The 25,396-nt window shown below is 34.0% G+C and overlaps 1 protein-coding gene and 1 pseudogene across 1 annotated transcript in view; both read right to left on the bottom strand.

The window, feature by feature from the left end:
* KHDRBS2 (KH RNA binding domain containing, signal transduction associated 2) overlaps positions 1-25,396 on the bottom strand; it is a 796,104-nt gene that overhangs the window by 462,517 nt on the left and 308,191 nt on the right. Inside the window, exon 3 of the mRNA XM_078155302.1 lies at positions 14,267-14,383. Within this exon, the coding sequence (XP_078011428.1) occupies positions 14,267-14,383 (117 nt within the window). The remainder of the gene's footprint in view (positions 1-14,266; positions 14,384-25,396) is intronic.
* Positions 2,258-5,503, bottom strand: LOC144457952 (heme-binding protein 2 pseudogene; annotated as a pseudogene).

The following is a 25,396-nucleotide window of genomic DNA, read 5'->3' as shown; positions in this document are numbered from 1 at the left end:
GAAGGAAAAATGATTTAAAAAAATACCTTAATACTATAATTCCAGAAATCATGTAAGACTGCTGTCCAGAAATATTGGAAATAGAATGAAAATGCAGGTTGAGAGAATCTGCAGAACTTGTGCATGCACATGCACACACACACTCCCCCTCTCCACACACGAAAGAAACTGAAGATCAATACTCAAGAAACATCATGGTCAGACTTTAGCATTACAATATCAAAAATACACCATAGTCCATAGGACTGTATCTGTGGTAGGAGGGGAACCTTTCACATTTCAAGGGAGATTTGTGAGACTAGTATAGGGGAATATGAAAGCTGATTGTCTAAAAAAGTTCATGTGGCATATACTATAAAGCTAAACACAATTACATTATCAAGGGGTGGGGAAGATATTCAACAAAAAGGGAATAATTCTTGTCTTTCCCTCAGAAGAAATTAGAAAATTAGAAGTGGACTAGTTAAGTTAACTTGCCAAAGAGAGGAAAATTAAAAATATTCATTTAGTAATGAGAGACAAAGTTAATAAATATTTTCATGTATCTAGGGTTAGACAAATAAATTAAGGTTTTCTTTATTAGTATATACTGTGGCATTGGAAATTTCTGCTTGTTTTTTTCTTTTCTTTTCTTTTCTTTTTAAAGAGGCTTGTGCATCGTGTGAAAAATATTTAGAGTAAAAGAACATTTAGGGCTAAAGGAATCTAAGTAAAAACGGATACAGTCGTTAAAATAAGAAGAAATTGAACCAATATTTCAGAGATTAAAGAAAAGCTTTTGTTATTAATCACCTAAGAAGTAGTTTTAGGATCATGCAAAGTAATTTCTCTCAAGTAGGAAAGAGGGGAGACTTGGGAGAATAGGGTGTAGGTTAAGACTACTGGTCACTACCTGAGAAATGACACAGATATAAGGTTTTCAGTTTCCTTTCCCTACTCCTACTCCCACTACCAGCCTTGCATGTTGTAGGAGAATAGGGACAGAATAGTGGCAAGCAGGTCAAAGAGAGAGGGCGGAGATGAGAAATCATTTGTTGTGGTAGCATTTCACAGCAATCTTACAGAAGTGGGAAATAATATAACAGATCTTGCAATGAAATTTGTTTTCACTTTGTCCTGAGGACCAAGGGATGTTTACCCTGGAGAAAGGAACACTTAAGAGCATGATTTTTTAAATATCTGAATGGATCTTATGGAAGAATTTATATTCTGACTGGCCCCAAGGGGATAGGATTATTAACAATGGGAGGAATTTGGAAACATGAAGATTAAGTTTCAAGATATAAGAAAAAAATCATTACAGATATACAAAAGTGTATACATCTGCATTTGGAGATAGTGAGTCCTCCTCAGAGAGCTTTTTAGACAAAGGCCCAATGACTACTTTGAAGTCACTTCCAATTCTAAGATTCTGTGATTTAAAAAAAAATAATTAATGGATCAAATGATTTTGTTAGCTGTCTTCTTTTGTGGTTGCTGATATTTTGAAAAAGATGTGGGATAAAGAGAAGGATCATGGGAATGTAAAGTGGTTAGTGATGCACTTCTTAAATGAGAGAAAGGAACATTACTTTCAGGTAATACAAAGACAGTGCATCTATTGGGAAGGCAAAGTAAAATCACTATTACCTTTACATACATACAGCAAATCAGAGCTTTAAGGAAACCCACACTGAGAATAAAGGGATACAAGGCATTAAGCTTTCTGAAACATTATATTAAAGATGCTGGAAGCTTTCCAGTTCTCTAAATCAAGTGCCACATGTTGCTGGCTTTTATTCTTGGTAGCAATAGAATAAGAGATGATGGTGATTATATTTCAATAGCCTATGGATGCCTTATCTGAGTAACACACGTGCAGGACTGCATAAAGACTGGCATTACAATTTAAAGTCCAGCTCAAAACTCTGAGCCTGGAAAATCAAAGTGGATTATATGGTATTACTCCCATTATTAAAAACTCCTAAAGAGATATATAAAACATACAAAGCTATAAATGCTTTCACAGTTATTATTAGGATGAATATATCCCAAATGAGTTTAAGTGAGTACTAACACATAGATATTCTCAGGATAACATAGTGCATTATAAATAGTAGTTACTTAATACACATCAACTGAATTCTTTGGCTGAAAAGAGAAAGAAATAAGGAAACAAAAATAAGCAACAACAAAAGTGTTCTGAATTTGTACTGCTAATACTTAGATTTTGAACCACAAAGTACTGACAAATGAAGATCAAGATTGCCACAAGAAATCATGTTGTTGTTGTAGTTTTTCCTAAGAAATTGAAAAAAAAATCATTTACTTTGGGTGATTCAATTTTGTTGATCAATAGCACTTCAATGTGTCTATTAAGCAACTGAGAACTGTTATAGCATGTAGTGTAGTTCACCTTTTCATAAAAGACTGTTCTGTCTTCCCTCAAAATGCTTGTTAATGTCAAGAGTTGTTCATAGTTCTTTGGGGCACTACACAATCCATCAAAAGACTGCACAAACACCATCACTGCAGCTCTGTATTCATGTTCTGTATTCAGCTCTGTATTCAAATTCATCTGATTCTGATTGCTAAAATGGATCTGACTGATGCTTGTTTAGCAGGGATACATAGGGAAAAAAAAGTAATCATGGACTGATAAAATGGCCCTGATCCTGGATCTACATAGTTTGTTACTGGGGAAGTCATCTTTATCTTTCCCTTTTTCTGATTCTTGTCTTGAAAGTTATCATCAAATTTCATGAAGCCTGTTTGAATATCTGCATCTTAGTCCATTGACTCAACAAAAATATTACCTATCAAATTGTCAAAGATTCAATTCTATTCAATTTAAAAAGAATTTATGAAGTATCTACTATGTACCAGGCATTGGGCTATTAACTGGGATTAAAATATTAACACTAATAATCATCATCATAATAATGACATCAATAATAAAGCAGCTCCTAACTTTATGGAGGTTATATAAAAATGAAATAGTTATCACTGAAAGGACTATGGGAAGATAAGTAAAATTATTCATTAACAAAAGAGCTGTTAATTGGTCTGCTCTTATTGAATAAAATTTGGAATTATGTAAGAAAAGTTATTTAAAGTTAATACCCTATATGTCCTCTCAGTAGAGAGGTACAAGATATGTACAGAATGTTTCTCAATGTCCATTGAGATGTCAGTTAATTTCACTCATCTGTTTTAACTTATTGCAAGGGAGGATTTCAGGAAATGTCACCCATGAAGAAACATTAAGTAAGTACCTACTGTGTGACAAGTACTGTGCTAAGCACTGGGTTAAGGAATGTAGAAAGTGACCATGATACGTCTTTATAAAAAGGCATTAATAAAACTTTCAGAAGTAAATGAAAATAATCATATGATTCAATTATGCTTGTATAAAATATGTATTACTGAATATGCTGACAATCATGGACATGCAGACTGTGACAATGGATATTTAATTTTTCCTTCAGCCAATTTGGACTATGTTCTTGTCTAGGCCTACAGTGTTTAAAACAATTCATAAGGAAAGCAGTTCAAAGTTAGTTCTCTTATCCTATCCTGGAGATTACATTGACAGGCAAGGGTCTGTGTGTGTGTGTGTATGTGTGCATGTGACACATATTCTCTGCTGTTTGTCATTAGCCATACCCAGAAAACATAGCTTTCTTTCTACATTATTTGAAATTGTCAAGAGTCCAGCATAATTCTCAGTTATTCATAACAATGCTTCTCTATAAGAAAATACTTCATAAAAGTCTTATTCCTGAGAAAATCATATGCCCTTTCAACTTTTGAAACACTCGGAAACACTTTGAGAACATATAAATGAAAAAATGAGTCTCAAATAAAATGAACCTTCTTGCTACTGGCAAAATCTGGAATCTAATTCAGTGATGACTATACACTTTAGCTAAGCACAGGATTCTCTAGTTTAGGATCACTTAAAACAAAAATTCTCTCTGTCTCTTTCTGTTTTAATCTCTTTTTAAAGTTTTATAAGCCTAACTCTTTGATAAGTGTTGAGTTAGGCTGAGGATAAAAAAAAGCTAATTTTTATTCAGTGATGGTTGGAGAAGCATAACAATGACAACAGTATGTTCTCTTTATCTCAATAACTGTTGTTCAGCCTATTGACTATGTCCTTCTGTCCAGTTGCCTCAAGGTCCTGGTCAAATACCATCTCTTCCATGAAGCCTTCCCAGAAACCTATTCCTTATTCCATTACCAAAAATAAATAACACACAAATATACATAGCCAGGAGTGATGGCCTCTTTTGAGCTGATAACACTTTGAATCTCTCAGGTCACTTTCATGTTATAATATATAGTAACTGTTTGCATATGTCTCTCATCTCTAGCTACAAAAGAATGGGATGACATCTCATTTCTGTTTGTATCTTGCTTAGTTCCTAACTCAACACATTACACATGACACATGAAGGTACTCAAACACAGTATTTGGAGATTAGTAGATTCAGGGATATCTTTTCCCTTTAAAAAAAAATGGATAGCATTTCACTGAATCATGGTGAGTGAATAATCACTTCATTTACCCCCATGAAATACAGCTGCAGCTTAGATAGCAGTTGATTGGTCTGTTAGTCTTCTTTTCTCTTGAAGAGGACAAAAATGACTTCACTATGTTGGTGCCAAGGTACAGTGTGTCAAACTATGGATGATTAGACCAATAAAAACTTTGGAGACTCTATCACAAGTAGGGCACAAATAGTTCATATAAACATTTGGGGTGGAGATGTCTCTAAATGTGAACTTCTCATGACAGTGCAGGGCTTTCTTTGAAGTGGGCACACCATGCTGGATAGTCCTTTGCCAGTGTCTCCCATTTCTCACAATAGATATTAAAGTTGTTCAGAGAGACCTTGAGAGTGTCCTTTTATCTCTTCACCTAATCTCCATATAAGCACTGTTGCGGGAAGTTTGGCTAGAGAGGGGGTGACTTCTACCTTAGGTAGAACAGCTTCAGGACTGATGGTCTGTTGAGAACACTATGGAAGTGGTCAGCCCATTTCTCCAAGATCATATCCTTATCATTAATCAATGTGGTTCTAACAGCACTGAATAATTGAGATACACCATAGGTCTTTGGTCCATAAATAGCCTTCAGGGTAACATAAAACAATTTTTTATTGTTTATCATCATAAAACTGAATTTCATCTACTTTCTTACTGGGCCAAGAATCCTGCATCTCTCTAAGCTTCACTTGTACTTTACTTTTGATGGAACTAAATTCTGCCTTCTTAGCCATGAATGAATTATCCCGCTGGTAAACTCTGTGGAGTTCTTGCTTTTCACTTAGCAGCTTTTGAAGTTCCCCATCATTTTCTTCAAACCGGTCTTGATGTTTGTGAGTGTTCTGACTCAGATGAGCAAATGTGGTGCTGTACACCATATCTCTGAAAGCTGTCCACTGCTTTTTGCTTCACTGTTGCCAACCATGGGTTGGCTTAGCCTTCTCTCCAAGTCAGCAACAAACTGCTCACTCATTAAGTTGTCATTATTGTTGAATGCAAATGTTTAGCTTAGAACAGATAAGTCTATCATTGGTCTAGCACAGTGCCCCACACTTTGTCTTCATCACTCTTTTATCCCATCTCTTCTCCTCACAATGACATAGTCTATTAAGTGCTAAGGTTTTCTGTGAGGGTGCATCCACAAAGTTTTATTGTGTTTACTAAAAGGAAGTCAGTGTTGGTGATGAGAAGGTCATGAGAACACAAGTCTTTAGTAATAAGTGAGTGCTGATGTTGCTGTTTCAAACTCTATTCCTCCCAACCACTCCCTGCCATTTCTAATAGTCCACACCTATTCTGGTGATAAAGTTACCTAGAATAATAATTTTGTCCTCTTTTGGTACATTGATGATGAGTTTCTCCAGATCTTTATAAAAATTTTCTTTGCATCATCAGGGTTTGCCATGTGGGGAGCACACAGAGTGATGATGGAGGCATGGCACTTTCCTTCAAGTGGCAATCACATTGCCATGAGCCTGTCATTTAGTCCTTTTGGGAGACATGCAAGCTTGTCAACTAGATTAGTTTTGATTGTGAAACCTATGCCATCTTCATCACATTTCCCATCACTGTGGCCACTCCAGAAAAACATATATCCAGGTATGACTTTGGCTAGTTGGCCTTCATTTACCAGTCTTGTTTCATTCAGGGATGCTATTTGGATGTGATAACTGCTGAGTTCTCTCAAAACAAGACCTTTTGTCTTCCATGTCTATTAGATTGAGTGTTTTCCACAAGCATGCACACATTCCATGTACAATGGTGAGGAGAATCATTGTTACAAAAGTTTTTGTACATTTTTCTCTGTGTGCGTGCATGCATGCATGCTTGCATGTGTGTGTGTGTGTGTGTGTGTGTGTGTGTGTGTGCAGGTGTGTGTTTCAACCTAGGCAGGCCAAGGTTGAGTGAAACAATTTTTAGGACACCTTTTTTAGCCCCTTCTATATTCCAGGAGGTAAGCAGTGCAGTCCTTCAAAAAGGCTGCTCAGACACACTGGGGGCTGCCAAATCCCATTGCTGCTTCAGTCCAGTGAGAAGACAACCCTATGGCTTATGCCACCTGCTTGCACAGATGTGACTATAGATTCCAGTATATCTTCACCTGCTGCTTCATCACTTGCTTGTCCCCATAATACATTGAAGTAGGTAAAAATGGTATGGGCAGTAGAGACTGAAGGCAAAGGAAGGTGTATTCTATTTGCCACTTTATCAGTCACTGTCATCTTGTTCTTTTCTTCATCAATTCTGGATGTTAACAATGGAAGAGGAGGAAATCATAATATAGTGAATTAGAAAGGACATTGGAGATTAACTTTCCCACATCATATTTTACAAAGAAGAAACTGAAATAGAGAAAAGTGGAGTGGCTTGCCCTAAGTCATATAGGTAATAAATAGCAGGACCTGGATTTGAACCTCATTTCTAAGTCTTCAATTGCAGTGCTCTTTCTACTATAGCACAAATGAGCCCTGAGAGGCATAATTTTGGGTCTTCAGATCCAATGAGTAAAACAAATTAGCCTAGACATAAATGAAGTAGGAAATTAATAATTCTATTCATTAGTCATTTATGAAGAACCTACTATGAAAAAAGCCCTGTGTTAAGCACTGAGTAAAGAAAGACAAAACAGTCTCTCTTTCAAAGAGTTTATATATTAATAAAATTTTAACTTAACTGATAGTTCTTATTATGATATTTCAAACTTGCATTTTATTGTCATCAGATGGATTACCATTAGAATATGATTTGGTATAAGAAGTGCAGAGAAAATGAGTAGGCCTGGTAGGTTTGTGGCTTTCATTAGGTTTCCATCTTATCTGCATTGTTGGCTGCATTGAGTGGCCAGTTATTCATCTTCATAAAGTGTCCTTTTCTTGACAAAGATGCTGAAGCTTAAAGGATTATTTCCCATGCACATAATGCACTATAATTTTTTAGTCTTTTTATAGCCATTTCCTGTATGATTTTACACAGTTGACAATTTTTGCCAGCTAAACTCAGAATAACTCATAGAATTTTACTTAAATGGAAGCACCCACCTATACTATTTAATCACATCACACCCACAATATCATTTGTCTTTATCACTTTCCAGCAATTAAGGGCTGATGCACAAACTTCTTTTCTTTTTCAAGTTAGTGAGTTCTTTTATTAAAATCTTCTCTACCCCTCACACAGAACTATCATTCTTAAATTTAACTCAGCCATTGTGCCCCCTCCTTTGTTTTCTCTCCCTCCTGAGAACCTTTTAATCTGTCATTCTCCTTCCTAATCAGCACTTAGAATAGAGAAACAGAGGAACATCCAATCAATATAATGAAAATAAAATGTTAATTATTTGGAATTTATAGTGTTCTTTTCTTCAAAAACTCAAACTGTAGCCAGGAAAATTATTTCATTTGTTGTAACACCACTGTTAGGAAGTGAAGAGGGAGAGAAATAGACATTAATTTCTTGAGAGAGGAGAGTTGAAAGAGAAACATAGCTGCTAGGAAAGGAATCACCAGGCTCATTAGGGCTGTTGCCTGAATACTATCCCAGGTGCTTTGGCTCTCATTTTGTTGGAGTACAAATTGCTTTTGTAGTCAGGATATTAAACTTTTGGAGAGTTGTCCAATATCAGCAATGTAAGCCTTGGTGACGTGCAATGATTATGCTACAAATCCTTCAGGACTAGAGAAAATATGGTAATGGCTGATATTACACAGTTCTGAAGCCAAATAAAATATGAATGACTGGTCAAGAATTGTCACCTACATAGGCCACTGGACAGTAGCATTACTGTGGAGATTTTGATTTTAGTTTCATTACTACAGAAAATCAATTCTGTCACAAAATCAGAGAGGTTCAAAATAAATAACTGTCGCTGAAAAAGAAACATATGCATGCAAGAAGCAAATGGAATATAAATGAAAAAAACATGAATACTAGGCATACTCATATATTTGTGTGTATCTGTATACATATACGTGTGTATATGTGTGTGTGTGTGTGTGTGTGTGTGTGTGTGTGCCCACATACACATATTTGCATATATTTGCTATGTGACTCTGGGTGATTCATTTAATCTCTCAGTACCCTACACAGCTCTCTATGACTAAATTACAGAGAAGGTACCCATATGCATTGGTAGAGGGAGTTGATCACATAAGAGTTTCCTATGTTAATGAAATCACTTCTGCAGTCTCTATAGCTATCTTGATGTCTACGAGAGTCAGTGTGCTGTAATGATCAATAGCAATTCCAGAATGAGACATGTTAACCACCTGCAGATAGAGAGGTGATGGACCCAGAATACATGTTGATACATATTTCTTTGTTCAATGTTAAGCCTGGAATTTATTTTGTTTGACTATATGTGTTTGTAATGGCTTATGTTTCTCTTAATTTGTTTTTTTCCTAATCTCTCATTGGAGGGGAGGAAGGGACATGAGAAGAGAGATTTTGGAACTGAAAATAAAATAAAACTGATTAATAAAAATGTAATCAGTGTGCTGTAATGGGTAGAATATTGACTTTAGAGTTACCACTGTTCCAGTTATGCTTCTGACACATTAGCTTTGTGACCAAGGGTGAGTTAATTAACCTCTTTATGTCTCAGGCAACTTTCTAAGATCCTAAGTTATAGATGAGTTGCTGATCTTATCCTTTGAGAAGAAATATTTTTGCCACTGAGGATGTCCCATACTGAAGAAAACAAAAGCCTAGATTAAGAAAACAACAACAGAAAACAACAAGCATGCATTAAATACCTACTATTTGTCAGACACTAGTGACACAAGTACAAAGAATGAAATGATTACTATTGCTGTTACATTTTAATGGGAGAGACAAGTACAAGTAAAAAGAAATACAGCATAAATATAAAGTATATACATTACAACAGTTAAATACAAAGCATTTTGGCAAGGCAGACTCCGCCAGGTGGAGGAATCAGGGAAAGCTTAAGAACTGCATCTTAAAGGAAGAGGGTTGCCATGAAGACAAGATAAGGGGGGTGGAGGATATAAGAAAGTCAATACAAAGGCACTGAGAAAGGTAACAGAGTGTGATGAATGAAAAATAGAGAGAAAGCCTATTTGATTGGGTCACACAGTGAGACAGAAGGAATGATGTCCAGTAAGACTATAAACTTAAACTTAAACTTAAACAGAGGGATTTATGTTTTATCTTAGAGACAATAAGAAGACAGTGGAGTTGATTGAGTAGAAGAGACACATGGTCAGATCTGCACTTAAGGAAAATTACTTTAAAAGTAGTGTGTAGGGTAAACTGATATAAGAAATACTTGAGACAACTAGGAGTCTGTTGAAATGATCTAGGAAAGAGGGGATGAAGGCCTGAATGAAGGATACTGCTGTATGAGTGGAGAAGAGGCAGATAGAAAAGACACTATCAAAATTTAAATGGCAAGATTTGACAACTTATTAGATATGTGCAGCAAGGGAAAGTGAGCATTAGAAGATACTACTGCTGAGGTTACAGATCTGAGAGTCTGGGGGAGAAAGGTGGTGCCTTTTAAAGGAACAGGAAAAATTGGAAGAAGAATAGATTTTGTTGGAAAGAAAATAAATTCAATTTTGAACATATTGAGCTGAAGCTGCCTCCAGGACATCTATTTTGAAATATCTAAAAGGCAATAATTGTTGATGTGAGACTAGAGCTGGAAATACATGCATGTATGTTGGTATACAAATACGCACATACACATGCATACATATATGTATATGTGTATATGCATAGACACACACATGAATATAAATTATCTACTCATTTGATGTAGGCAAATACTGCTGTATTTTGAGACACTAACCACCTCTATCATAATAGAAAAGTTCCTTAGCCTTGTAGTATCTCAATTTTCTAGTATGGAAAATTAGGCTGGCAACATTATCTATTTTATAGAGCTTTGTGAATGAAGAGCTTTTCAAAATGTGTGTCAGAGAAATATCATAATTATTATTATGATCAAAATTATGCATAAACCAACATATAAATAAGGGGAAAACTCTTGAACTTTACTTTGCAAACAAAATTCTCTATTAGCATTACAAGTGATTATATTTTAAAGACATTTTCATAGTTCAAGGCAACATCCTCTTATTTCATGAATCAGGTTCAAGAATCAAAGTTTGGGTGTTATTTTTACCCATAATAATAGTAATAAAACTAGTTAGTTCTACTCTCATAGGATCATGGATTTGGATTTGGGAAGGATCTTTGATATCATCTGGTCTGATAATCTCATTTTACAGATGAAGAAATTGAGGCCCAGATAAGTTAACTGACTCACCCAAAGTGAGTTAATGTCAGTGCTGGGGCCTTAATTGAACCTGGATCACAGAAGCACATATTAAGACCTAGAAGTCACCTCTGAGGTTATAAAGTACAAATCCATGAGGAAACAGGCACAGAGAGATTATGCCTTGGCCGAGGTCATCAGATTGTACTTAGTAGAATCGGGCTGTGAAGCGAGGTCCTCAGACTTCAAATCCAGTGCTCTCTCCTCTGTCATGCTATCTCCCAATTTATTGCATAGTACTAGTTCATGTGATAGCTTCTCTTAATTCAGTATGCCAGATACTTCCATCATTCCTCCCACCTCCATCTATCTACCCAATGTCTTAGGGTAGTATGATGTAAATTCTTTGTGTATTTTCTTATTCAAACAGAAGTCCATTGAATCAGCATCTTGTCTGTTCTTCCTCACCAATCTTAGCCATCAGCACCACTAAAAATAGCAACACTAGTTCCGAAGCTATGGCAAGCTACCCCAGAAGACTCCTCAGGAGCAAACTGCCAGTGAAGCATGCAGCTGCTTGGTTCTTTTGAAGAAGCTGGCCATATGGTGCACAATGGGTTTGGGCTTTGAAGAAATCTTTCTGCTGCCATTTCATTTCCTGATGTGTCTAAACAGTTTTTAAAGAATTTTTTAATATAAAATTATATTTTGCTTTATATATTTTTTATTTTCTTTTATATTTTACTCCCTACTTTTCTGCAAGGCTGACTCTCCTCCCCCACCAAACCAATTTAAAATGTATGATCATTGATCTGATAATGGGAGACACGTCATCATATAAATGGAAAACACTGGAATTGCATATTAGCATTGTCAAGACTGTGGCTAAGTGGTAAATGGAACACAGAATGTAAGTGTTCTAATGAAGGAACTATCACTATCAAGCCTTTGTGTCTATGTATTTCTCTGCTCACAGGCTGTTTGAGTGCTTTGCTTTTGTTTTTGTTTTTTGATTTGTTTGGTTTTATTTTGTTTTTTTTTGTTTAACAAAATGGAAGGGAAGAAAACAAAACAATTAAAAAAAAACTCCTTAAATCTAAGATTCCAGGGCCTAAAGATTGCATTGTTATTAGCTACCTAAAACTTTTCCCTTCGTTATCATTTTTTTTGGCTAAAACTTGCTGACATTTGGAATTTTATGTCAGTCTCCATAAGTCAGATTTGACCAAATGTTTTGGTTTTCCCTCTAATGCCTGATCTTGCAATCATACTTTCTTTGATTAGCAAGACAACTGAGGAAAAGGAGGGAAGTTGAAACAGAGTATAAACTTTTTGAAAACAGTCATCACTTCTTGGACTTTTTTTTATTCCTCTTAGTGCCTAACACTGTTTTTGGCACAATATAAACATATGTAGAATATCTGCTAACTGATTCATTTTAGCATGAAATATTCTGACAATTTCTCAAGGATTCATTTTTTCCCCTAGGAAGTAAAATACAATTTTAGATACAGTTTTTTTTTAAGCATAAGATTCTTCCAGTACTATCTCTCAGGGGGGTTCATCAGGTTCTTATTTTATGCTTCAGCTCAACAGAATATTTTATTTCCAAATGACCTAAATGCAAGAGAGGTGATTGTTTCTGAATATGGATATTGAAGTTACAGTGATATAAAAAGGCCAATGAAGCCAGAATGCATGCCACTGGAAGTCAATTGAGCACAGAGGTCTAAACTTCAGTCATCATAAGTGCTTTCTTCTAACAAGCCATCTTTTCAAGAGTCTTCATAAGATACTCTTTTGTTATATTGGTTTGATTATTTTCATATCATCATATACAATCATAAATTGTCATTTTGAACAGCTTGTCTGAAGTTTTCCTTTACATTGTAGAAAAAAGAAAATCTAATCATTAAAAGCACAGCCAACTGGGACATAAACAAAGTACAAGGTAATAAACTATAAGTAGGGTTACAAGAAATATGGGATAATAGTACATTAAAACTAATAGAACTTCAATAAAAACAACTTTTTTACATGCCAGATAGGCAAACATTTGTTCATATACCTAATGTATTCTTAGAAAGACAAGAACTACAATTCATGCATTACAAATGCAGTAAAACTGCCAAATTAATTTGTATAAATTCAAGTTATCACATTTCTATTTGTATAAAGTAACAAAGGAATATTCCCAATTCTGCTTTGGAATATGTGAAAGAGAACTGGTACAGTCTTATTCCAGGGGTAGAAAATGTACCATAAAGTGATACACAACAGAATATTAAGGAATGAATATAAGGTGTTACTATGCAACAATTAATTATTAAACAAAAAGTGTTCATCGAGGTGGGCAATGATAACTATCACCACTTGAAGAAGCCTTGGTTGGACTGAACAGTCATGGGAGGGGGGAGGTGGAATAATCTGGCAAAGAGTTGATCCACAGCTAAAACTACGTAAGGATAAAATAACCAAGAAACCACATAAATCAAAACTTTAGTAAGCAAACATCCTTCTTTCCAAATAATATAAGGAAGATTGTTGACTAAACTTTAGAATGATTTGTCCCTTTGCAGTGCCTTGATACAACTTCAAATTCAGATTTCTTGTAATTAAAATGTTTACCATAGGGTGTGTTCATCTCTTTAATGCCAATTGATTGGGGAAAAAAACACAACTTCAATTCAAATCCATTTCATTTTGTAATAGTTCAAGGAAAAAAAAATTACTAAACTACTTTTAAGTAGTTCTATAGTCAAAAATAAAGATTTCAATATTATAATTACAGATTACTTTGTAAATCACTCATTACAATCAATTTTTGAAAATGCTGATGAGGAAAAACAAAATCACTATTTATTGAAGTATTTGAATTTAAAAAAAAACAGAAAGATACTATTACTACATGAATCAGTTTATTACAGCATTCAGATGAGGGAAAATATAGCTAGCAGATAGAAAATCTATAAAGTTGTCACATTGCCTGGCTAACCTTTTTTTTTGGGGGGTGGGAAGGGAAGTGTTGTACAGGCTTAAGTATTTCAAGAAAGAAGTCAGTTTCTCTTGGATTTGTAGATAAGTAGAAAATAATTGGTTTAGATAAGAGGATCAAAGTGGAAGCAAGCAAAGAGATAAAAATGGGAGAAGGCTACAATGGAAGTGATTATGTGATGTGATTGAACAGTGCAAAGGGATCTAGGTAGGGCATTAGAGAAAATGAAACCAAGCAAAACCTGAAGAAAACACAGAAAAGGACAAAAAAGATTGGATAGTAATCTGCACACAGAATTAGAAAAAAGCAGGGGAAAGTATGTGCTTGGTGAAGTGAGAAGAATCATTGACTTATGGTGACAGCAGAGAGCACAGAAACTGGGCTCAGAAGGAAGAATGAGAGACTCAAAGTGAGAAGCTCAGAGCAGCAATATAAATTTGGCAATCCACATGACATTTAACCTTCTGTATGTGTTAAATACCAAAATCAAAGTTCAGTACCTTTGCTTTATCTCTCATTGATCCTTTCCCCAGGATAGACATTTTAGCACCTGTCTCTTCCTGTAGCCTCTTCAAGGAGTTTCCTCTTGGTCCGAGCAATTTCCCCACAAAATTGAACTAGGAAACAAAATCAATAAAATGTCTGTTTTAAGATGGGGTAAAGAGACAATGTGCAATAAGAATTTAAAAAAAAAAAGCTCCACAGCATTGTGAAGATGCTTATTTTTGTAGGGAGGTTATATTGACCCTTTCAGGTCTCTGAGTTCTATTCAGTGAAATACTTCTTCCTGTGCATTAAATGATACTCTTGCTATATGACAGAGCACATTAAAATGATTGATTTCTTTATCATAATTAAAATATTTAAGGCAAAATGGAATTATAAAAAATAAGGAGCATATTTAAATATTTTAGTTCAACCTTTGATCAAAATAGATTTATAACATACTAATAATATGCCAAAACCTAAAGTCAAAAATGTAACAAACTATGCAGCTTGCAGAAAATCACATAAAAATAATTTCTTGTAGACTAAGTTCATTTTTTAATTTTATTTTTTAATTTTTAATTTTTTCCATATGCTTTTGAGTTGAAAATTTTTCTCCATTTTCCTTCCCCCACCCTCCCCAAGATGGTGCACAATCTGATATAGGCTTTACATTTACATACCCATTAAACATATTTTCACATCAGTGAAGTTGTAAGTACAAATTAAAGCCAATAGGAGGAACCATCAGAAAGATGAAATGAAACTCAACAGAAGGTAAAAAAAAATAAGTGATAGCAATTTGACTTCCATAGTTCCTTCTTTGGATGTGGACAGAATTTTCCATCCTGAGTCCTCTGAGATGTTATAGATCCTCGTAATGCTGAGAAGGGTTCAGTTTAGCAATCATAGTCATTGCATAACGTGGCTGTTGACTAGTTCATTTTTAACAAGTTTCCTTAATAGGGCATTTTAGACTGATATATTTTTGACAGAATTTCTAGATAAGGACAATGCCATAGACATAACATACTTGCATTTTATCAAGGCAGTTGACAAAGTCCATAATAGATAGCTATCAAGAACATTTATCACAAAATCCTTGTGGGTAAAATGCAGAGTTAGTGGATAGCTAACATTAGTGGATAGGTACATACTGAACTTCTTGAATAACCAGACCAGAGCAGCAAATAATGACTCTCTCTCAATTTGGGGGAATTTTTCTAGTGGAATGACCCAAAGATCTCTCTTTGGCTTTATGCTAGTGAAAATTTTCGTCCATAACTTAGAAAACAAATGACAATCTTCTCAAATTTATACATTACACAGAATTTAAATGGATAACTGAATTTGGAAAATAGCCAGGATTCAAAAAAAGCTATCAATAGAATAGTCATAACAGTAACTCATATTTAAATGTACTTTAAAAGTTACAAAGTAATTTACTCAAACATTCCTTTCACATATTTCCTTGTCCTAGTTACAGAGATGAGAAAACTGAAGACAAGAGAAGCTTATAGGTGTGACATATGTCACAAATTAGTAAATATCAGAGTCAGAATCTGAACTCATTTCTCTTAACTCCAAGTCTAGTACTCTCCCCTATATACCTGTCTGTTGACTGAAGTCCTAGAGTTGGTTTAGTAAATTGCAAAAAGTAAAATATATTGGAAGCAGGCTAGATAATAAATTTATGTGAAATAGAGGATTTAATAATCCCTATTAATAAAGAGTTTTCATTCTTTCTTTACCAAGATGGAAATGTTTCAAATGTGGATCTAGTAATTAATTTTGTATCTGCCATCCAATGATTAGGCTAGTTACATTTATGAGAGCTAGATTTTTTTTTTGTATCATCAACAGTTTGGCTATAGGGTAATGAATTTTTCTACCCTAGCAAATCACAAAAATCATCTAATAAAGCATGCAGGGATCTTTGTTGGTAGAGGGATGGTCTATACTATTGAAATCAGAGCTCTTTAAAGTCAGTATAAAATGCAGTTTTATGTGCTTTCATATCATGTTAGCCTGGTTATTTTTATGTAATTTAGAAAGTCTGATCCTGTGGAATACATAGGGATATCATATATAATTGATTAAATGTAGTTTTTGTCATCCATCTCATAAAAAAGTCACTTGTTAGTCATCTGGTTGGGAACATCTTTCATTTTCATATTTTTGCTTGTTTTTAAAATGTGATTAATCATAGCTTGACTTACAACTTTCAGGAACACAACCTCCCAGTTTAAAATTGCCTGGACCCAAGATGAACAAAGAATAATATTGATTTACAATTTACATTTCAGTCTTATTAGTAATTAAGCACAGATCTACATTTTGAACCTAAACAGTCTGATCAAACATGAAATCCTGCATAGCAGAATAGGTATCTGTTTTAAAGACAAACATCCCCTCCCTTTTATTTTTCTCTTTTTGTTTTGAGACATAACTCTCTTGGATTTTGCAGACAAGTCAAATTGATCATTGCTATGTCATATTCCCACAGTGAGAGTCTTGCTTAGACTCTTTATAACATTAAAAATGAATAATAGGTGCTTTAAACAGTTTTCTGATCATTAATGAGACTTTATAACTTTTACTTTCTACCATTTAAAATACTTCAGTCTCATTCAATTTTTCCTTATTAGCACTTACAAATACATTTTCTATAACTACATTAACATCCTTGTGATCAAATTACCAATGAGATGAATCAGCTTTCCCATCACTTCATTTTGAGCATCCAATAGCCCCAAACCATGTAGATATATTAATGACTGCAGCAGTGTTTTACACCATAATCACTCAAATATATATTTTAAAATGTGTTTATCTTCATATTACTACATATTGGACATTGATCTTTCCTAACATTCTCAATTTAAAAAAATACATTGTTCAGAGTTTTTCCTCATTTGTTTCAATTTACAATTGGTAAATTATTTGTTCTCTCAACTGCCCAAATTTTCAGTCTTATACAAATCCTTCTGAGTTATTATTTTCCCCTCTAATAAATTCCTTACATGGGCAGATCAATTCCTTTCTTTCAAACATTTAGCAATACTTTGTATATAGATTACTTAAAAAAGACTTAAAATTACTTAAAATATAAGGAAGTATGATATGGTAGTGCAAAAGAAGGAAATAGGTAAGTTATGGTAAAATTTTACAGAAAGGGATCTTGAAAATGATAACACCCAAGATGGAATCATAGAAATGATCTGTCAACCAACCTCTTCACTTTAAGACATCTAAGATCTGTTTTAGAGTGACAACATGGCATAATTGAAAGAAAATAGGTCTCAGAAGGGGCAGCTAGGTGGCACAGTGGATAGAGCACTGGCCCTGAAGTCAGGAGGACTGAGTTCAAATCTGACTGCAGACCAAACACTTGACACTTACTAGCTGTGTGACCCTGGGCAAGTCACTTAACCCCAATTGCCTAAAAAAAATAGGTCTCAGAATGAGGAAGACCTGGATTCAAGTCCCATCACCCATATAGAAAACCAATTTGACGCTGGGCTAGTAATTAAACTTCTCAGTGCTCCAACCAACTCTCTAAGACTATACATTGCAGAGCAATTGCTGGCATGTATTGGTTGGGAAAGTTCCTCATCAATAAGATCTCTTTATACTCACTACCTGTTTGGCAATAGGAAAGTCATTAATCTCTCAATGCCTGACTCTACTCTCTAAAACTATAAAGTAAGGAAGAGTGGCAGATCTGCATTGAGAAGCAATTTTTTATTCTATTCTATTAACTATAGTGAATAAAACATTGATATACACTTTTGTCAATTTATACCTTGTAATTATCTAGGTACCTATAAGGATCTGTTTACACATTCTGCATTATCATGAAACAATGTGGTTTAATAGAAATTGCTCTGGATTTAGAAGCAGGGGGTATGGGCTGAAATCTTGACTTTTCTACTTAATGCATGACTTCAAGTTTAATGTTTGATCTTACCTTGAACCTTTCCTGGGCCTCATTTTCCCTTACATGAAGAGAAGACTTTTGACTAAGTAATTTCTATGACCTTTTCCAGCTCTAAATATGTGATCCTTTGTTAATCATCATGACAAGTTCTCTATATCACTAATCATGGGTCTAGGATCTATTCATTTGAAAATCAACATTTTTGCCCTTATTCTGCATATAAGACATTACTATGTGCTTCACAATCTCCCAAAACTTATGGTTTCATTAATATCATTGAACAAATCAACTAAATGAAGATGAACATATTACTGAGAATGCCAACATTTTTTTAAGTGGCTTTCCTCTGTCAATGGATTTTACAATCCCTTTGTGTTTCCCTAGATAGTCTTTGTGACTTTGAAGTGTGATGACTGTGTTAGATTCTTTAGGATATCCAAATGATTTTGGTGGAGTATGGCAAAGGGATAAATTATATTTGTGATCATGCTTTCAATTGAAGGACTAACTGTTGGTTATTTTAACTGATTTTCTTGATGTGCCTGAAGCCTCTAGTGAGAAAACAAAATAAATAAACAGGTAGTCAAGTCAATGACAGGTCAACCAAGTGTAATCTCCTAATATGCTGATCATAGAGGGGCATTAGCTTTGGTCTATGTCCAGTTAAGTCACTCTTATTTTTGTCCAGTTTGTGGATTATCTACAGCTGAGGTAAGCTTTCCTAGCATGTTTCAAGACACTTTCTCACTGTTAGACAGTTTATACTCAAAGGACCTAAACTAATCATATCACTGGCCTATAGGCAATTATAACTGGAAGGCAAATCCCCAAAGTTAAGCCATATATATTGCAAAGCATTTATTTATATTTAGAAGTAACTGATTTCAAAGATCTATATCATTTTTCATAATATTTATGTCAATAATAGTTCTATTTAATGACATCTTATTACAGTTACTTTATTCAATATTTATTATTTTGAAAATATAATTTTGGTCTGTCCATACCAAGAAAAATAGAGAATGAATGCCTATTATCCAGATTAGGATATGAAGTTGGATAAGCAATCTATGGAACTCACTCATTAGTACATACACATTGAATAGAAACTGCAGACAAAAAAATGAACTGGGTCCAGCATTAAATGGATAAGTTGCCCATGCTAGATCCCTCCTTTTGGGGGTTGGGAGGAGAGTGGAAGAATTATGTAATATTTATAGTGCCTTCAGTTTCTTCTTCCAAAAAGGTATGTCATTTTAACATTCCATCCAACCTAATAAATATATATAAAGTGCCTATTATGTGCCAGGCACTGTGCTAAGTGCTGGGGATATGATTAATAAAGACAGCCCTTGCCCTTAAGGAGCTTACATTCTAATGGAGGGAGGTCACACAAAAGATCAATATTCTTCCAGTGATGCTGAATTATTGAATATCATAGTCTCCAAAGAATTAAAGGTGCTAGTCACGCAAAATGAAATAGATGACTTCATACTGGGTATGACTAAGCTGTAGCAAATCCTCGATGAAAAATTGTGCAAGTGTAATTGCACACAAAGCGTGTCATCCTCAAGACATATAATCAATTCTGTAGGAGAGTTTCACCCACACTCCTTGTCTCTGTCCTTTTGCACAAACTGTTTCCTGTGACTGACATGGATTGTTTTCCAACCTCTAACTCTCAGAATCCTAAGCTTCCTTCAAGGCTTGATTCACCATCCCCTTCATTAGAGAAGCCTTTCTTGATCCTTCTGGTGGTTAGCTCTCTCTCTTCTTAAATTATCATAGCCTTTTAGTGCAATGAACTAAAAGGTAGGAGCTATTTTGGATTTTCTCTTTACATCCTCAGAACCTAGGATAATAACTTACACATTGCAGACACTTAATTCATGCTTCTTTGAATGGAATTAAGCTGACTATTATATAATCTGAAAAGGTCATGGAAAGTAAAATGAATTTATACTTCTTTCCATATAAATGTAAATAGCATATGTTTCTTCTTACCAAGAAAGAATTAAGGGATTGAACATATCCATATCCCTTTACCAGTGATAGTCAAAAATCTAATGAAGATTCCCATAATGTTTAGATAATCCTTTTATTTTATTAGAAATATCAGCCTTAGAATCAGTTGGAGAATTAATAAAAGCAAATTATTCATCTCCTAAGGTGTTAGACACTGTGCCTATTTCTAGCATTTATTAGCTCTATGACTATACATGCTATGTTACCTTTCTGAGTTTTAGATAACTCTCTAAGATTATAAATCATTAGTAGGATATACTGGTTTCCAGAATGGGATTAATATTTCTGTTACTGAGAATTATACGTCCTATGATACTTCCTTTCTTTTGTTTATTCTACTACACTAAAGTTCAAAAGGTATCTACTATTTGCTCAATGAAATGTAACTTGTTGCATGAGCAAAAATGTAATAATGTATGTAAATACATGATTATTCCTCATCATAGCCTATTTTTTATTTTTTTTCTGAACTCATGGCTAGGAGAAGAGTTCCTGCTTCTGTGAGTCACAGACTTGCAAATTAATTTCTGCTGAGATTGAGAATGTAAACTGACAGTGATACAAACTAATTTTGGACCCAGTTGCAAATCCTGCTGCTATCAAAAGCCTGGTACGTGGTAGATAAGGACACACACACACACACATATATACATATACACACATATGTATATATGTACATGTATATGTATATGTATATATGTACGTATATATCCAATTGTTCACCTGTTCATTCACTAAAATGATTAATTAAGCAAATACTATAAGCAAAACATATAATGCCTGAAGTCATTCTTCCTGTGAAGTACATCATATCTCTGTCAGGATATTGGTAGCCATGCTATATTATTAGTCCTCTGAATCTTGTGTGGTCATTGCATTGAACAGGGGTCTTAAGTCTTTTAAGATTGTTTTTATTTAAAATTTTGTTTCTTTAGGTACTGTTCACTTCACTCTGCTTCACTTCATACAAGTCTTCCTAATTTGATTTAAAACCCAAAATTTCAGAATTACTTATGATATAATACTCTTCCATTGCACTCATATGATATTTTATCTTCAGCCATTTCCTAAATGATTGGGAACCCTTTTAATTTTTAGTTTCTTGATATAACAAAAAGCAGTGCTGTAAATATATTTAAACGTATGCATCCTTTTACTCTCTCATATCTGTTTGATATTTAGGTCGAGCGCTGGAATCAATGAGTCAAAGGTTAAATACAGTTTAATGACATTGTGGGCATACTTCCAAATTGCTTTCCAAAATGGCTCAGAGTCATATTTTGTGAAAGACTTTGAATGTCAGCCCAAAGGATTTATGCCTTAGTCAGTGAGTAATAAGGAGCCAGTGAAATATTTTGAAAACTGAAGTTGCATGATCCAAATGGTGTTTAAAACAAAATAAATGTCTCTTGCTGGCATAGGTGAAGGATTATAGTAGAGAGAGAGAGTGAAAACAAAGAGCCAACCAGATAGATGTAGTTTGCAACAGTACTTGATTTAGGTATTGTCTTGAACTCTAGAGTCAGGAATGGGAAAAGAAGAACAGAAAATGTTATTTAGGAATTGACAAGATTTGGTAACTGACAATACGAAGTAAAAAACAGCTTTACTTGAAATATTCAAAGTGTACAATAGTACTGGAAACTTTGAAACATTGTTCAGAAGACTTTAATTTAATTAAGCTAAGTTAAAATGCATTAGAGACTAAAAACAATTATTTGAATTAACCCAATTTTTTTTTTCGTAATGTAAGACTTATTTAAATTACCTGATCTAAGTGACCAAAGCTGTTACCAAATTATAACCTAAATGACTTAATGAAAAATGGGAAATAATTTCAATCTCCTCAAGGATTTAGACTGTGAAAGATACTTGTCTAAAATCACTGACCATCTGTCTCCTGCATTTCTGAAGTTATGTAAAATATTGCTCATTATAGAGCTAGCTGTTCTCTGTGCAAGGAAAAAAAAATGAGAGAACTCTTTTAATATCTTCAAATAAAAGGTAAATATAATTTTCTAGTTCAGTGAAGATTAAAAACGTCCACCACATAGTCATTACCTTTTAATGTTGTATATACATCTTTGTGAGATGCTATAACTTCCATAGCTTAAATTTGCTATGAGCTCTTTGTGAAGCAATATTTTATAATGGAATTAACCTGTATAGTATACTTGTTACTTCTTTACTACAATTAATAAGATTGTATATGTTTTAAAATGTAAATAAAACTACATAGAGGCAACTATCCCTTAATTGTTTCACTATTAATACAAGCAAATTGTTTTTTGATAAAGTATTAACATATTTTCTATACAATGATGCAAAAGCAAGAACTTCAAAGAATTATGACATGGACTGCTGTTTGAACATTCAAATACTTTGAGTCTATCAGAGAAGCCCCTTAGAATCATTTCTGGGCCCAAGGGTCCTGATGTCTGCTACTTGAGGAATTTTCCACTAGATGGTATTATTTCCTCACATATTGTCAAGAAGAGAAGTTATTTCATTTCTTCAGGAAAAAAATATTAAAAAATATCAATAAAAAGTAATTACATGAATTATAAGAAATCACAGCACATAATAATGAGAATCAGAAATTTAAGAATAGAATATGATAATAAAATGTTAAATAGATTGGTCCTGTAAGATAGTGACAGAAAAGAAAGCTGAGGCTCATATATCTGTTTAACTACTATTTCCTTAGAAAAGTCAACACATAACTGGATAAACAATAGGAGAGAGGGCATGAGAATTTCAAGTACCTCAAGTAAAGAATCTTATGATGGGTAGCTAGTTTTAAAACTGACTGTGATAAAACATGGGACAGCATGGCTTAGTGGTTAGAGAGCTAGATTTTTGAATGAGGAAGACCTGCCTTCAAGTCCCTACTACTTCATGAAGTGATTTTAGGATCCTGAGAAAGTCACTTAATCTCTTTGTATTCTAGACAATTCACTAATAAATTTGCAAGAGATGATGTTGGCCTGCCTTTGTAGAATAAGGATCCTCATCTAGGAGTTCTCTATGTCAATGAAATAAAAAGCCTAGATTCTAACTGTATATAGTCATGACTACTGGGACAATAATGAAACTGACAATAACTATGATAGTAGTATTAAAATTGCTAATATGTTTATAATTATATACTTAAATCACATTATATATGTCATCTTTCTCTTCATAAAGAGTAGATAGTATTTTATATCATATATTCTTATATATTTAACATTTAAAATGTCTAAAATTCTGCAAGGCAGGTAACACACATAATCTCATCTGACTCTCACAATAACACTGTGAGGAAGGTGCCGTTGTTATTCCCTTTTTATAGATAACAAGACTGAGGTTAAAGGTATTTATTTGCTCATGAATGTGCATGTAGCTAGTTTAAAAAAAATTGAATACAGGTCATCCTGTACATTAAATCTTAATACTCATAAGAATAGTCATTCTTTCTATCATACTTGAATTATTTTGAAATTTTGGCAATGTTGTATCTGAATGACCTTGGGAAAGTCTCTTAACCTGCCTTCACCTCACTGGTTCTGGTCAGGGGGTCAGAATACTCCTCCCTCTTTATTGCTATTTCCGTGGTCAAACCTCATTTGCAAGACATTTCTTTTGGGACTTTTCCTTTAGCTGCTGCTGTTATGCACTACCAAGGATAAATTGATTCGTGAGTCACTGCCATTGCTCATGTATGAGTGTTATATTAAGTTATGGTGATCTGTAGCTGCTAGTCAGTGCCTGCTTACAGGATTCATAGGCTAACCCTGGTTAATTATAATTCAAAGAACTTTAGCACAAGTAGGAGAGTGATTCTAATTGAAAAAGGTAAGATATTTGTCTAAAAGTACACAGAAGGCTAGTTATACAGAATACTGAAGAGATGAAGAAACTGTCCTTAAGTGAAGAGAAAGCCAAAATGTGGGAGAGCTAAAATGATTAGGAGGTCTAAATTCATAGAGAAGAATTGTGATCTCAATATACACTAAAAAAACAAATGAATGAAGAAATAACTGTATGAAATTTTATTTGAAAGCAATAGTAATAAAAACATTATAGAATTGAACTGGAAAGGTCTTAGTGCTTATATATTCCAAATCTTTTATGAACAAAACATTTGTGGCTAAGAGAGATTTATGTATTAATAAAAGGTGACATATATAGGAAATAATGAACTGGTAGCAAAAACCAGATCTTTTGACTCAAAATCCAAAACCCTTTCCACTATGTATCTCTAGGTATATACATTATTTTTGCCTGGATGCAAAAATGAATTAGAGCACAATTTTAAGCAAACAAAAATCTATGCACTTCTAATTTTGTGTGTGTGTGTCACAATCACACTATGTCCCAATTGTTTTTATGCCAAACCAGTTCTAATTAGGCTTATTCTACATTTTCCAACTAATTTCATCCTTTCTCTAATTGTTATAGGTATGAATATTTAGACTCAGCCCCAAACAATTTTACTTGTAGGCCTAGCAGCTTAGGCCAGATTGAAAGCATCAAAGGTAAGTATGAAGCTTCTTAGATGTTTTTGATTTATCCAACTTATGCTTACATAAGTGACTCTAGGTGAGTATGTTAAATCCTTGTTGTTGTTCAATTGTTTCAGTCATGTCCAACTATTTGTGATCCCATTTTGGGTTATTTTGGCAAAGATACTGGAGTGATTTGCATTATCATTCTTCAGCTCATTTTACAGATGGGAAACTGAGGAAAATAGGGTTAAGTGATTTGCCCAGGGTCAAAAAGCAAGTCGGTGTCTGAGGCCAGATTTGAACTCAGAAGATGAGTCTTCCTGACTCCAGGCCCAACATTCTATCCATTCTGTGTATTAATGTGGTAAGTCATATACTTTGTTAATTCCAGTTAAATCTGAAATCCACAGACATGAAAATAAAATCTGTTTACTACTTTAATCTCAAAATTTCTCATCTGCCCACTCCCCAAACAAATGTATTTTCACATGAGAATGAAGTATGCCATTCTTAGGTTTTTGCTCCAAACAAGTCACATTCCTACAAAGGGAACAGAGTTTTTTTAAACAATGATAAACATTGTATATTTAAATTTAACCTAATGACACCAAAAGTTTTAACCTTTTTCTTGAAAATATAACCTATTTTTTAACATACATAATATATCACAATATTTTTCAAACAATTGA

This window comes from Phascolarctos cinereus, unplaced genomic scaffold (genome assembly GCF_003287225.1).
Source record: "Phascolarctos cinereus isolate Bilbo 61053 unplaced genomic scaffold, phaCin_HiC Scaffold_5;HRSCAF=322, whole genome shotgun sequence".
In the NCBI taxonomy this organism is placed as follows: domain Eukaryota; kingdom Metazoa; phylum Chordata; class Mammalia; order Diprotodontia; family Phascolarctidae; genus Phascolarctos; species Phascolarctos cinereus.
Note: the sequence above shows the minus strand (reverse complement) of the source record. Positions and strands in the feature narration are given on the sequence as shown.